The sequence below is a fragment of the Hermetia illucens genome, chromosome 4 (assembly GCF_905115235.1).
Source record: "Hermetia illucens chromosome 4, iHerIll2.2.curated.20191125, whole genome shotgun sequence".
Lineage (NCBI taxonomy): Eukaryota > Metazoa > Arthropoda > Insecta > Diptera > Stratiomyidae > Hermetia > Hermetia illucens.
The window spans coordinates 170,474,658-170,489,233 of NC_051852.1; the positions used below are offsets into that span (position 1 = coordinate 170,474,658).

General features: G+C 46.9%; 1 protein-coding gene across 5 annotated transcripts in view; it reads left to right on the forward strand.

Moving 5' to 3' along the window:
- The window catches only part of LOC119654388 (alpha-catulin), a 380,996-nt gene that overhangs the window by 319,971 nt on the left and 46,449 nt on the right, over positions 1-14,576 (forward strand). For 4 of the 5 annotated variants that reach the window (XM_038059756.1, XM_038059758.1, XM_038059757.1 and 1 more), the window contains exons 3-4: positions 6,225-7,846; positions 7,941-8,261. In XM_038059756.1, coding sequence (XP_037915684.1) covers positions 6,225-7,846; positions 7,941-8,261 — 1,943 coding nt within the window. Of the gene's footprint in view, positions 1-5,971; positions 6,155-6,224; positions 7,847-7,940; positions 8,262-14,576 lie in introns of those variants that run through there. The other variant, XM_038059760.1, reaches the window with a different exon arrangement.

Sequence of the window (14,576 nt, forward strand, 5' to 3'; positions counted from 1 at the left end):
CAGAGGTGACCAATGCCCGGGTAGGTATTACCTCTGTAAATGCTCCAGGCCAAAAGCTCACCGTGGTAGAAGTCCCCGAACAATATGCGAGGACACTCCTTAACAGCGGGAGAATCAAAATCGGATGGGTAGTGTGCAGGGTACGAATGCGGATAGTCCCCACCAAGTGCTACAGGTGTCTGGACTATGGACACATCTCAGGAGCTTGCAAGGGTCCGGACAGGAGGACAGCATGCCGGAGATGCGGCCAAGCGGGTCATCAAGCGAAGACTTGCAAGGAAAGCGAGAGTTGTGTTCTCTGCAGGGATCGTGGCGCGTCTGGCGAAAGCGTCGCACACACTGCGGGCTCGGGACGGTGTCCGATCTTCAGGGCGGAATTGGAGAGGGCTAGGGTGCGAACGCCATGATCCGGATTTTGCAAATTAACATGCACCGGAGTGCAGCCGTACACCAGTTGCTAGCACAGTTCGGTGCGGAAGTAAATGCTGATCTAGTGCTGATTAGCGAGCAATACCGAAACAAGGTCCTCATGGTACCTCGACTTATCCGGCACCGCTGCCATCTGAGTTCGGGACGACGTTCGACTTCGTGTTCTTGCCGAAGGCCGGGGGGACGGATTTGTCTGGATCCGGTGTTTAGGGATAACGTTTTTTAGCGTTTACCTGACGCCGAATAAGTCGATTCCGGACTTTCGGCGCCGGCTTGATGCTCTGGAGGACGCCGTTTCGAGCACGGAGGGACGAATCCTGGTTGGCGGTGATTTTAATGCAGGGCTCTTGAATGGGGCATGCCTCAATCAGACTCCAGAGGGAAACGGATTCTGGAAATGGCGGCGAGAACCGGGCTCGTAATTTTAAACACCGGATCCACGCCAACGTTTCGGCGCCCAGGTTGTGAAGGAAGCATTCCTGACATCACTTTTGTGTCGGAATCTCTGGCATCATCGGTGGACGGGTGGCGAGTCCTAGAAGACTTCTCGGCAAGTGATCATCAGTACATTGCGTTCAGGGTGTTTGACGCTACTTGCCGGCGAGCACCAACACGACGTTCCCCCTGCGTGTGGAATGTCACGAGGGTGAACATCGGAAAGTTCGTCGAAGCTCTTGGAGCAGGTAGAGTCGCGCTGAGGGGCACTCCGGGGGGTAGTGGTGTCTCAGCTGACACCATCGTAAATTCAGTGATGAATCTGATAACGACGGCGTGTGAGGCTTCCATGCCCCGGAGAGGCCCCAGGCGCGTACAAGCCTTCTATGTACTGGTGGACGGCGGAAATTGCCGACCTACGGAAAGAGTGTCATAAGCTCCGCCGTTTGGCACAACGAGGAGGCATGTGCGATAAAGACACAATATAGATCAGCAAAAAGGAAACTCCGCAGCGCTATAAATAAAAGCAAAGCTCGCGGCTGGCAAAATCTTGTTAATGAGGTTAATGATGACCCGTGGGGACTTGGCTATAAGCTTGTCACTCGGAAAATCGGGGCTCTGCGGAAACCCTGCATATTGAGCACCGACCAGATGGACCGCATTGTGCGGGCATTGTTCCCCAGACACCCTTTACGGGTTGATGTAAATAGCGCGGAAAGCGTCGTGGATTGCCCTCTTTTTACAATGGGAGAACTCGAAGAAGCGGCTCTCACTATGAAAAACAGGAAAGCGCCAGGTCCTGATGGCATCCCGGCGGAAGTTTACAAACTGGTGTTCCGCCAACGGCCAGAATCGCTGCTCGAAGCGTTCAACGCGTGCTTGAAGGAGGGCATTTTTCCTTGTCGCTGGAAAGTGGCCAGACTCGCGTTGATCAGTAAGGGTAAAGGACACCCGGAACTCCCGTCTGCATACCGACCACTGTGTATACTTGACACGGCCGGAAAAATGCTCGAGAAGCTCATCAGGGGTAGACTCGCTGAAGCGATCCGTGCTGCCGGGGACTTATCCGCAAGGCAGTTCGGGTTTAGAACAGGGAAATCTACAGTGGATGCTGTTATGGAGGTCACACAGCCACCGATCTCGACGGATAGTGCTCCTCATAACGCTTGATGTTAGAAATGCCTTCAATTCCGTAAGATGGGCAGATATGCTAGACACACTAGAGAACTTCTTTCACGTGCCAAGCTGTCTCTTGCGGACATTGAGGGATTATCTGAAAGACCGCTCCCTGTTCTATGAGACGCTAGAGGGCCAGAGGAGGATGGAAATCACGTCGGGAGTAGCGCAGGGATCCATCTTAGGGCCGGACCTCTGGAACGCTTCCTACGATAGTCTGCTAAGACTCGATATGCCCGAAGAGTCGCGCCTAGTCGGTTATGCAGACGACGTTGCGGCACTTGTTGCCGGACGCACTGTTGAACAGGCGCAAAGCAGACTTGGCATATTGATGCGACGGGTAAGCGGATGGATGACTGCTCACGGTTTCAACCTTGCTCTGGAAAAAACCGAAGTAGTCATCCTGACCAGAAGGAGAATCCCGACCTTGCGTCCCATATCGATCGGCGAGTTGACTATAGAGTCAAACCAGCGATTAAATACCTTGGTTTAATGCTCGACTCGAAGATGAGCTTCTTCGAGCGAATCAAAGCAGCCGCGGACAGGGCTGCAGCAGGAGTTGCGGCCTTGAGTCGGCTAATGGCGAATGTGGGCGGCCCTATATCAACTAGGAGACGGCTCCTCATGGGAGCAACGCAGCCCGTCCTTTTCTATGGTGCGGAAGTATGGGCTGATGCCCTTGACAAGGAGGTGCATCGTAAACGCCTCGCTCAAGTCCAGAGGCGGGGAGCTTTGCGAGTGGCGTCTGCTTATCGCACCGTCTCCGAACCGGCTGTGATGGTGATTGCGGGAGTGATCCCCGTTGCCCTCCTTGCCAAGGAGCGCAAAGCTATCCATCGACGTAAGGGCGAAAACTTAAGTGAGGTGATTGCCCGTGAAGAACGTCAACGCACCCTTAGCGAGTGGCACCTTTCTTGGCAAAATGAGCCAAGGGGCAAGTGGACTGCGCGGCTCATCGACAAATTAGACCCATGGTTGAACAGAAAGCACGGTGAGAATGATTACTTCCTTAACCAACTTCTAAGTGGGCATGGAGGTTTTCAGTCTTACCTGCACAGGGTTAGGAAGGCGCGATCTCCTGATTGTGTGTTCTGCAACGGAGTGGCGGATGACGCTGAACACAGCTTTTTCTCTTGCGAGAGGTGGGACGGCCTCCGCCAGCAGCTTTATGCAGACACAGGGGAGCTCTCTCCAGACAACATTGTCAGAGAGATGCTGAAGACTCCATTCCCCTATTGTCCGAACGCCTGCCAGATTTAACTTTCGTTGAACGAACTTGGAAGACCAGACCTTAGCCCTTGCAGTAATCAGCTAGACCCCTCTCCTCTCTCCATTACTGTACCCCTTTCCTAGTTGAATACCTCATTGGCAACCTTAGGGCCAATGCAATAATGGTTTCGATGGGCTTTCGAACCTCTTTTTGATTAAAGCTAGTCAATCAACGTCCCTTCCTCGCTCTATAATTTTCAGCAAGAGCCTATTTCAACCTATTTCAAATAACAGAGCTCAAGATTTTCTTCAAAAGGAAACAAATCGCTTATTAGGCCAGATCAAACACTAAAAATTTTCTCCTTTTTGGAGAGGCTAAACGATTATGAAACCTGACTGTGACAAAGGATGTGAAGTCTTTCTGGAAATCCATGAAGTTTCCGTAAGTACATGAGTCTTTCATGCTGGGACCCAAGGAGGAACCTTGAATATTTTGACTTCCTGGCTCGGTAGTTCTGCCCCCTTCTCCCTCCTTGCCTGACTACCTTAGATATCTCACAGTTTCTCAGCCTTTCTTTGAAGAAGAGCTATTAACTGCCCTTGGTCCAGACAATATTACTTACCATTATATACGCTGGTTAGCGCCGGAAACGTTCTCTGCTGTAGGGGTCTAAACCTCGTCTGATGTCGTTTAAATCCGCCTGATAATTGGTCTATTATTAGCATGGTTCCCACCCCCAAAACCCCTAAAGGCCATGCTCTCATTAATGTGTTAAGCTCTTTATTCAATGATAAAGGTTCGAATCAATAAATTCATTCGAATACAAAATCCTCCCCGCAAACTGTTATGCCTATTCTGCAGGTAGACCTACATTCTCCTGCATCAATGATGTCTCATTGCACATCCTGATCGCCAGGGGGAGAGCACATAGGTGATCTGGCGACGATAAGTGGCACAATGTCAAAGTTCCTGTTTCCTGCTGGGATTGTTCCATGAGTGACAAGGATAATGTCCAATTGACGCCTTCAGCTAGGTCTGAACTGTGTGCAAGTAGGCAATGGCATTCCCCAAGGATGCGTGTTAACTCCCATGTTATCTAATATTTAAACAACATTCCCTCCATTTCGAATATGTGGACGATTTTCTCATATTGGTCACTGGAAATGAGTGGAATTCGACCTCCAAATGTTTGCATATGCAGGTAAACGCGTTCGTCGATGAAACTCAATGATTGGGCCTACTGATTCCAAATCTATCATTAAAATTATTGACGATACCCTCACCCATGTTAAATCCATCACCTTTTTAGGAAAAATGGCTTCCTCGACCACTACCTACTTTGTCGTGGTGACGGAGCTCAGTAATTAGGATCCTCCAGGAAACCAGAAGTGATACCTGAAGTTAAGCGATAATCAAAACCCCAAGCCAAGGTGTGACTACCGTGCGGAGGGTTGAATGGTCACAGGGGCTAAGATGTGGCCGTGAACGGTGAACTCTGGGTGCCAGTCGACTCCCAGTTTCAATAAGCTTTATCTTGGCAAAAAGGGGCTCTGCCGACATCGACTTATTTTTCCCTGGTACAACAAAGGCCATGGCAGCCAACTAAGAAGTTACTGAAAATCTGAAAAACAAAACAAAAGAAATCAACAGCACTTTGATCATGACGATCCAACCTTGAGCAAACGGGGCAGCCCTGAACTCTTCAATGGAGAACCTGAGTTTAGACTCAGATTCGCCACTTCTTCAAGTGGAAACCAACCCTATTGGGACCCAGTTCTTAACCGAGCCGAAGCAGTCCTCTTCTGTCAGCATTCCTGACCCCGGGTTCCAATCGGTGCCACTTGCTGAGGCTAAAGACGTAAGTCTTACGGGTCTTACGGGTAAGCATCTGTCTTTGGGCAGCAAGCAGCCTCCGGGCAAAAATCTTCAGGCAAACCGCCTTCGAGCAAAGCACAATCTCCGGGTTGTAGCAATGTTGAAAGGAAAGGATCGTCTCGGGCATCTACGGCTAAGAGCAGAGCAAAGCGGCAACGGTCTTCTAACAATCGCAACTCTTTGGCTCAAATTGCTGTAAAGAAGACTCGGCCGTTAACGCCTAACTCTTCATTTGCAGCTAAGGCTATCGAAGTTGATAGATGGGTCTTGTATGACGACACCGATCCTCCCGGTTGCGAGACAGAGAAGTGTGAGCAGCTTAGCAGGAAACTCCTCACAGCTGTAAGCATTGCATCCTTGCAAGGGATTAGACTACGATTTGGGTTGGTAGGTGTGTATCTTAGGCTTAGACAGTACTCCTCCTCCTTCAACGAACTGTGGGAGGGTGCACGACTTCGGGTCGGAAGCAAGGGCATGTATTTTACCCACTAGGTGATGCAGCAGCGCAGTTTGTTCGAGTAATTTACAGGTATGGAGAAAGCCTGTAATGACAGCTAAGACCGTACTTACTTTTAAGGAAAAACGTGAGACATGCTTCCCCTCAGGACCAACTACAGCGCAGGCAGACGAGACCTGCATGAAAGCAGGGTCCGACGCAAGGACAAGAAAATCCCTTGATTTGAGACGCGCCACGGCCACAAGGATAACCTGAAACTTGTTAAATGTTGTGGGAATTACAGTATTGAACGAGCTTTGGAAAGACTTATTTGAGGACAGACTATTGTCAGCATCCGGGTTTTGCACCATCAATTAATAAGTTAAGTTAAGAAGTGCCTGCGCCGCCATAAGAGACCTTCTGAAAGGGTGGTGGCTCTTTCATCAGTGCAAAGACCTGGTGTAAAGGGGTGGTTCTGGTCAGCCTCAGATACAAGTGGAAGTTGAGTAGAATTTGCTTTCAAAGTACTTTGGAGGGTTCATGGAAGAAGTGGCGGCATATTCTACGACGGGCCTTACCAAAAATCTGTAGAGGTGTAGAGAGCCTTTTGGGCTGAGACCCCAAGCAAATTGTTAAAATAAACTATTTCTTCCTTGATTTCAGGTTCCTCGATAGAACGACTATGTGAGATAACGGCAACCGACCCTCTAGGATACCCACCGCCAGATGGTCCTTTAGCCGATCGCAGTGCCATGGTTCGAGCGGCTCGTGCTCTCCTCAGCTCCGTGACGCGAGTCCTCCTCCTAGCCGATATAGTTGTCGTTAAACAATTACTCGTAGCTAAAGATAAAGTAGCCAAATCGTTAGGTAGACTTGAATCGGTAGCCAGCTTTACGGAATTCGTGAAGGCATTTTCGGTGTTCGGTGCGGAAATGGTAGAACTCGCTCACGTAACGGGCGATCGACAGAATGACCTCAAAGATGAACGGCGGAGAGCGCAAATGGGATCAGCACGACAAGTCCTTGAAAGATCAACAATGATGCTGTTAACTTCATCGAAGGCATGCTTAAGGCATCCTGAGTGCAACAACTCGCGTGAGAACCGCGACACAGTCTTCTGCCAAATGCGCCGCGCTATGGATCTTATTCACTACGTTGTTAAAGATGGTGTTCTTGAATCTTCATCAGCATCAGATCGACTGTCTCCACGTGGCCAAATATCTTCAGACTGGGATTCGGAACGGGCAACGGCATATACGGCGTTACGGAATTTCACGCGGCTTATGGAAATGTACCGACCACGATATGATAACTTGCCCCCTCCGGATCGACCAAATAATGCTAACTCCATCAGCCCCAAGGCACTGACAGCTGCCAATGCGAAGGACATATCAAACGGTAATGAAAGGAGAGGAGACTGTGGACCTGAATTTGTAAATAGCAGGCGTGAATTGATGCGGAGTAATAGCGAGCGTGATCGACATCTGGCGCGGCACAAAGGTCGATCTTACATGAGCCTCGATCGAGAGGTTTCAGGGAACGCAATGATGCGCATGGATCCAATTAATCAAGAGATGTCTATTCTGAATGCCGAATCGAGAGAACATCTAATGATTGCTCTGGACAAAGTGATTGAGAAAACACAAGACTTCACCGATTCCGCATACACAAGCCACGAGAACCGGGAGAACATACTGCTCCTTTGTGATCGATGTCGCCTCGAACTCAACCAATGCTTACGAATAGCAGTTAGTATGGAACAATACCCGAACCCTACATACGACCTGGATTCCACAATTGACAGCGTAATAGCCGCTGCCCACGATCTCTCTCAGCAATTGGCGCTCTCCGTAGCCGATCAGTCTCCTGAACTAAATCACGTGATAAAACTTGGTGTTGATCTGGTGAACAATTTCCGAACGATTGCCATGAAACAGGAGCTGGATCGGTTACAGGAGTGCGCCGATCGTTTCCACGACTATATCGATCATATCCTTGAGATATGCAAACTATTAAGGCATATTGCCCTGACTGAAACCTTACAAGTACAAGCGAAATTCACCGAGATAAATTTAAGGATATATGGACCCCAAGTTATAACGGCTGCCCGAGCACTTTCATCGAACCCTTCAAGTAAAATTGCCAAAGAGAATTTAGAAGTTTTTGTCGATATGTGGCAATGGCTGGCTAGTGATGTGACATCGATATCGAAGGATATTATCGAAATGGCACAAAATCAAACGAAACCTGATCGCCTGGAATACTTAAGTTTACCTAGGCCGGGGGTAAGTGTCATTATAGGTAAAATTATCGGATCGGTATCACCTACCCTAACTCATGATGATGTGCTTTAATTCACTCTTTTTATCCTCTCCTCAGAAACACGGTACCACATCGAAACCTCTGAAACCCGCTCGACTGGATCAGGAGGAACAAGAGAAAATTGCCAAATCAGGACTCGAAATGAAAATGCTTACCAACGAAATGGACGCGGAAACCGATAAGTGGAACGGCGAGTCTGATGAAAACAATGACATTGTAAAACGCGCAAAAAATATGTCAGCCATGGCATTTTCGATGTATCAATTCACTAAGGGTGAAGGCACTCTAAGGACAACGCAAGATCTTTTCACTCAAGCTGAATATTTCGCTGAGGAGGCAAATCGTTTGTACAAAGTGGTGCGACAATTTTCATATCAGGTGAGTATTGGGGTCGGAAATAGTTCATAATATTTTCTAAAGATAGTTTCAGGGTAAATTTCCTCTAAAATCAGTTTGCGGCGATGAGCCCATCTGTGATCCATCTTAGTGCGAACTACCAAATGTTCATACATGCTGGCTGAGAAAGGCCGTCCAGCAACAGATAGTGGGGATGCTTTATAACTTAGCCATTTGTCCTCTCGGAAGCAATATTCATTATTTCGAATTTTATGCTTAGTTGGGAGAACCGAAAATCCGCCTTTTGCTGGAAGTCGTACGAAATCTTCTCAGGCTCAACATCCTGCTTCAACCGGAGTCGAACAATGTATTTACCAGACTCATTTCGCTAAGTGGTCTGGTAATACCTGGCCATGCCAACTTACTTATTCATCGCTGCCGACCTTTTGGCCGTCGTCTTCTAGACTTCATAAAATCTTTTGGATAGCTTTCCCGTGGTGTCTCCAGTAGCGATCATCGACATTACGCCCATTCGACTCTTCTAAGAAATTCCAATGAATCCAGTCAAATCTGGTATTCACCATACCGTTGTTGACCCGTAATAACGCTATACAAACATAAATGTCTGCGTTAGGGGTTCCGCAATTGAGATCGACTAAGTTTCCAACAGATAGTCCCCTTCTAAGCTTAACTTGCATCTCAGTTGACAGGCATAAGTTTGATACGATCGGCACACTAAGGAAGACACATTGACCGCGGAATACCTTTTATTTCGCTCTCAAAACCAAAACCATACCGCCTTCACGGAGAAAATCTATGATTGTTTCAGCATCATTCAGCATATGATGTATATGAACCTGAACTTTCACGAAACGTTTCTTCAGACGAAATAACTCAGCATCCGACTCGGTGCTGAAACACTGTTCCGACCCTGAACCTTCAGTGCTCTCAGTGTCATAAATTTATCTGAACTATTTTACACGTTTACTCGAGTAGTCGGTGATAGCACTACTTTGTTCTGTGTTTCCTCCTCTGCCAATGATGATTCGTCACTTAAAATGAACTACTAAGCATGTACTGTTAATTTCCTAGTTAATGAGTTCTGTTTAACACTAATTACATCATCATACCATGGAAGACGCCACTCTCGAATTTTTTTCACGATGTTTACAACCATTACCGCGAATCGACGTTCGTTGCCCTTGGTAGTTGACTAGCACTCCGAACCATAAAGACAACACTTCGAGGTAGAGATGCGCAAAACTCTACCTTAGTAGGTAATGTGTTATCATATTACTTTTTGAAAAAGGTGATAATACAAAGTAATATCACAAACATCACCTTTCATCACCTTAACCGTACATTTGATGTTATACCAACATAATTAAATATTAACGTTCAGCAGCCCATAGTACCAAATATTACTTATTACTAGAATAATTTGGGATGCAGCAAGCTTAAAGTCAGCCCAAAAACAGTCCAAAAGCCCGCCCGATACCAGCCCAAAGTCACCCAGTAGCCAACCTAAAGTAAGCCCAAAGCCAGCCCCCATCGACAAATGCGCCGCGGCCTGCACTACGAAAAGCGCTAATGTTAGGTGATGCTATATTACATCATCACTTTTGTAATGGGATGATGCTAGGTAATGGGATGATGCTAGGTAATGCGATGATGCTTGCTAATGCGGTGATGCTTCGTGAAGCAGTAATGGTAGGTGATATAGTAATGTTTGGATCGCGCTCGATGATGGTAATGTAATATCATACTTTAAGGTGATATCACTTATGTTATATTACATACATCACCTAACTATCTCTACTTCGAGGTTTACTTTCCACATGGCAGTTTAGCAATTTAACTTAGCGCACGAGCTCTGGTCCTAGGTATTGTCACAATGCATATCATATGCCTTCTCTAGATCTTGGAATACAATATAGCGAGGACGATGAGTCCGCGCAGCGTGGATTGCATCAGTATTCCCATAATTTTTGATAAACCCAAACCGCGTTCACGATGATTTGAACGATGTCATGAATCCAATGTCTTCGGATTCGGTTTTGTCCGGTTTCATTCATCCAATTACCTGTTCAACTTTTGTGGCACTAGCAGGTGGATTTGCTCCAGAATCGGGAGTCCTGGCGGAAGTGATAGATCAACGGAACCTTCCGTTGAAATTTAATCAAAGTACTCCCCCCATTTATTTGTAGCGGCTTGCCCGCCGTAGTCGATATTCTTTGTGCACTGATTTCGGCTTACCACAAATCAATACAGATCTTCCCCGCCATCCTGGGACTACTCTTCTTTGCATATCCATTAAAATCACCCACAATGACGACATATTCATCGGCAACCACGTTACTGATCTGGTCATCAAAACGCTCGACTTCTTTAATGATGTCATGGAAACTCTGAAACCACCATATTAAATTCGTAGGCTACCACAGTACAGGAGTTTTTAGCCATTTTTATCGCATTCACGTTCATCGCGCTTCTTGCAAAAGATTCTGACGCCATTTATGACAAGAACCCTTGCTCATTTTCCCTCAAGATCGAGACCCACCCTCCCGCCACCCTTGTTTTGTGGTGCTTGAAATATATTGTTCTTCTCATTTTTCTTTTGCTCGTCCCTGTTCTTCCCTTTCTCTCCTAATCGTAATCAACGGCATAAACTCCAGCCGATTGGAGTATGTGAGGCCGCTCTCCCTCGGACTAGCGGCATGGGAGATGCAGAAGGCCCCCCCGCGGACGACCCCACACGACATACAGATAAGCGAGGTTGAAGTAAATCTCTTAGCCCTTCAAGAAATCGATTTCATCAACGTTAAACTCAAGTAAATTTGCCAAAAAAGAACGTAGAGCCTTCAGGGACAGATTATCTCCCCAAATCCCAAGCTCCCAAAACCCAAACTCACATTAGCCCAGAAAAAAAATACCCCGTATTTAAAGGCGATTTGCACAAAGCCCCAGTTGTAAGTACACCCGAAGTCACCCTTTACGATCTAGATATGCCCAGGAAAAATTTCCCTGTTCTAGTTGACAGGATTGCTCTGGAAGATAATAGAAAGTTGAGCCTCTAGGGCTTAAATTTTTTCCCATTAATCTTAATTTCAAAGGCATACTAGATGTTAACAAATCTAGTTTGCCCTTGTGAAAGTGTTGTTTGACAAGGCAGATCACGCGAATTTCTTGCCCAAAACACTAAGGTTAATGACCTACTCATAAAGCCATGATAAGAAGAATGCCCATAATTTTCACTGAAGAGGAGATCCTAATGGACGCTGCCTCAGTGGTCAAGGTTTCCTGGCTTACAAGACTGAACAGAAGAAACCCTGATAACCCCCAAGAATGCATCCCCCCCCCCCCCATTGCTGTAAAAATAGCCTTCCGTTAATCCGACCTTCCGGAACTCATAGTGTTTGGTTACACCCTCGTGCCAGTGGGGTACTTCATACCTAAACCTAGACAATATTTCAAATGTGGCAGCCTTGGCTACGCCTCAAAATTATGCAAAGCCAGTGTTGAACGATACCTGAATTGTGGAAAAGAGAGCAGGCGCGTAGAAGCCTGCCACACTTCTACCTGTCTCCTATGCTGATGTCAGGGGCACAACTCCAGTGGTCGCTCCTGCCGTAAGTGCAACGTTCTTGGTACTGTTACTCTCACAGCTGCCTCTCTGAAGCGTTGTCTTGGCTTCATGAGGCCATCTCCAACATATGACAGCTTTGAGCTAGCTGGTAAACCCCCTCCCTGTTACAGGAAATCTTTATTAGCAGCAGCCTCTTTTATGCTCTCATCATGGACAATGGCATCACCTCCAAAACACTATCGGCTGTTTTCAGCAATTCCACTTAGTCATAGAAAATTTATGTGCAGACGTAACCCCGATCCTCCTATGGGGTTTAATGATCACTGACTCTCTTAAAGCCATTAAAACCCTCATTATAATACCCCAATCAATTACTTGGGTGACTGAGCCCACGATGAAATTAGGAAAACTCGTCTAGAAGAAGTGCTCACACTTTGGGTTCCTGAGCATAGCGGAAATTTTACAACGAGGTGGCGGATGAAGCCTGCAGGCGAGCAAAAACGACCGCAACCCTGAATCTCTCACCTGATTATTTTTCTGACGTCTGGCATAAAATTAATGGAGCGAGGCTTTCAAACTCACTTCCTTAGATAAAGGTAAATTTTTCTCTCGCCTCTTCCCTAACATCCCTTTCAAGCCTTGGTTTCAGGAGATGCCCCTCAAACGGGTGATTTCAAGACCCTAAACTGAATAGTCTCTAACTTTTCCCCCTCCCCTGGTCAAGATCGGCATGACTCCCTCGCCGGTCTGTGATAGCTGCTGGGCGGATAAGACGAATGATCATATTATTTTTCAATTCAATAAGTTAATCTTGAAACGTCTCACCATGGGGTCAAAGTTCTTACTGTACAAGACAGGGGGAGCTATGGGTAAAACCTTAATTGAAATTGACAAATTGCCAGAGAAAAACAGGGAAGGTAATTACATTTGGGAATATAGAAATTACCGACATTGGCGACAGGACGAATCGTTAACCATGGCCCATAGATCAACCTTTTAGGAGTACTCGGGCTAAGGTTTTATCTCGGGGAACTCCTCTGACCTAAGCCAAAATAATTAAGAGTATCTTGTGGGGAATCTGACTGCAGGCGAATTGCCTGGCCAAAAATTTTAACGCAGGGAAACACGGGTAATTAAATCTGGATAACGCGACCGGAGGGAACGTAATGCTAAACTCTTTGGGGGATTTCCATGGTAGACCTTTAAGGAGATTTTCATGATGAATCTTTATGGAGATTCTCATGCTAGACTCCCAAGGAGACATCCATGGCAAACTTTTAGGGAGTTTTAGGGAGTGTTAGGATAATATTATTTTCTGACCATTATTATTATAATTCTGTTAAGGGAAAGTCGCACCGCGTCCTTGAAGAACTATTGTGCCCCTTTTACTGGTTATAGTATACCTATTGATCTCAAGCAGGCCAGTAACCGTTAGGAACTTTAGTATGTTCCCCACTTCCAGAAGTTTCAGCTTTGCATCTGGTATTAAGTGTTCTCCCAGATGTATCGACCTACTTTGCACAAGTGCTGGACACTGTCCCAGGACGTGCATAGAGGTTTCGTCCTCCTCCTCACAGAACCTGCAGGCAGTGTCCGTAGATATCCCTAGCTTCCCTAGGTGGTAGTTCAGCCGACAATGACCAGTGAGATTTCCCACTATGATTCGGAGGTTCTTTTTGGTGAGGTTTAAGCAATCCTTTGTGCGCATGGGTTCGTATCCCCCAATAAGCACCCTGGACTGCTCCATCCCTGGTAGGCCCGCCCAATATAGTTCCCTCAACCGTTTTTCTTCGTTTCTTAGATTCATAGCCATGAAACCGTTTCCGATTCCACAGAAGGGTTCTGGCCCGTATAAAGGCATCCCTGCTCCCTTTTTGGCTAGTTCATCCGCTGCCTCATTGCCTTCCAGCCCAGCATGGCCTGGAACCCAAAGTATCCAGACCTTGTTGGACGAGCCGAGTGTATTCAGTCTCTCAAGGTATTCCCATACCAGTTTAGAATTCACCTGGTTGGACCTAAGTGCCTTGATCGCTGCTTGGCTATCGGTGAGAATAGCTATGTTCTGCCCCCTGTAGTTCCTTTGCAGATTAAAGGAGGCACATTTGTCTATGGCGTAAATTTCCGCCTGGAATATGCTAGTGTACCTGCCCATTGGCTCAAAGTACATTTTCCTTGGATCAATGACACCGGCACCCGCTCCCTCTGCTGTGAGGGATCCGTCAGTGTACCAAGTAATCAGTTGCTGGTTTAAGCCACGCTCTCCCAGTTTGCCTTGTTACTCCAACGTGTTTCAAACTTCTTATCGAAGTGAAACCTCGTTGTCATGTTGTCCCTCGGTATCAGTAATTCGGGATACCGCCTAGAAAGGATATCAATCTTCCTTCGATTTAGGCAGCTCCCCGCCTCACTCATGCTACCGGCCATCCTGAATATTGATCTCCTTGCCTGCATCTGTATGTGCAGATGGAGAGGGGTTAATCCCAGAAGGACCTCCAGGGATGCCGTTGGGCATGTCCTCATTGCCCTACTGATACACACGCAAGCCAGCCTTTGGAGCTTATGTAATTCCCTGGCTTGTGTGCTGAGTTGGGTTCTTTTTGCCCAGATTACCGCTCCATAGGTAATCATTGGTCTTACTATTGCAGTATATATCCAAAGTAGTATCTTCGGGCTACAACCCCATTTTTTTCCTGCTATGGATCTGCAAGTCATCAGAGCCGTCGTGGCTTTCCGACAAGTGTTTCCGACATGTGTCTTCCAGAGTAATTTTT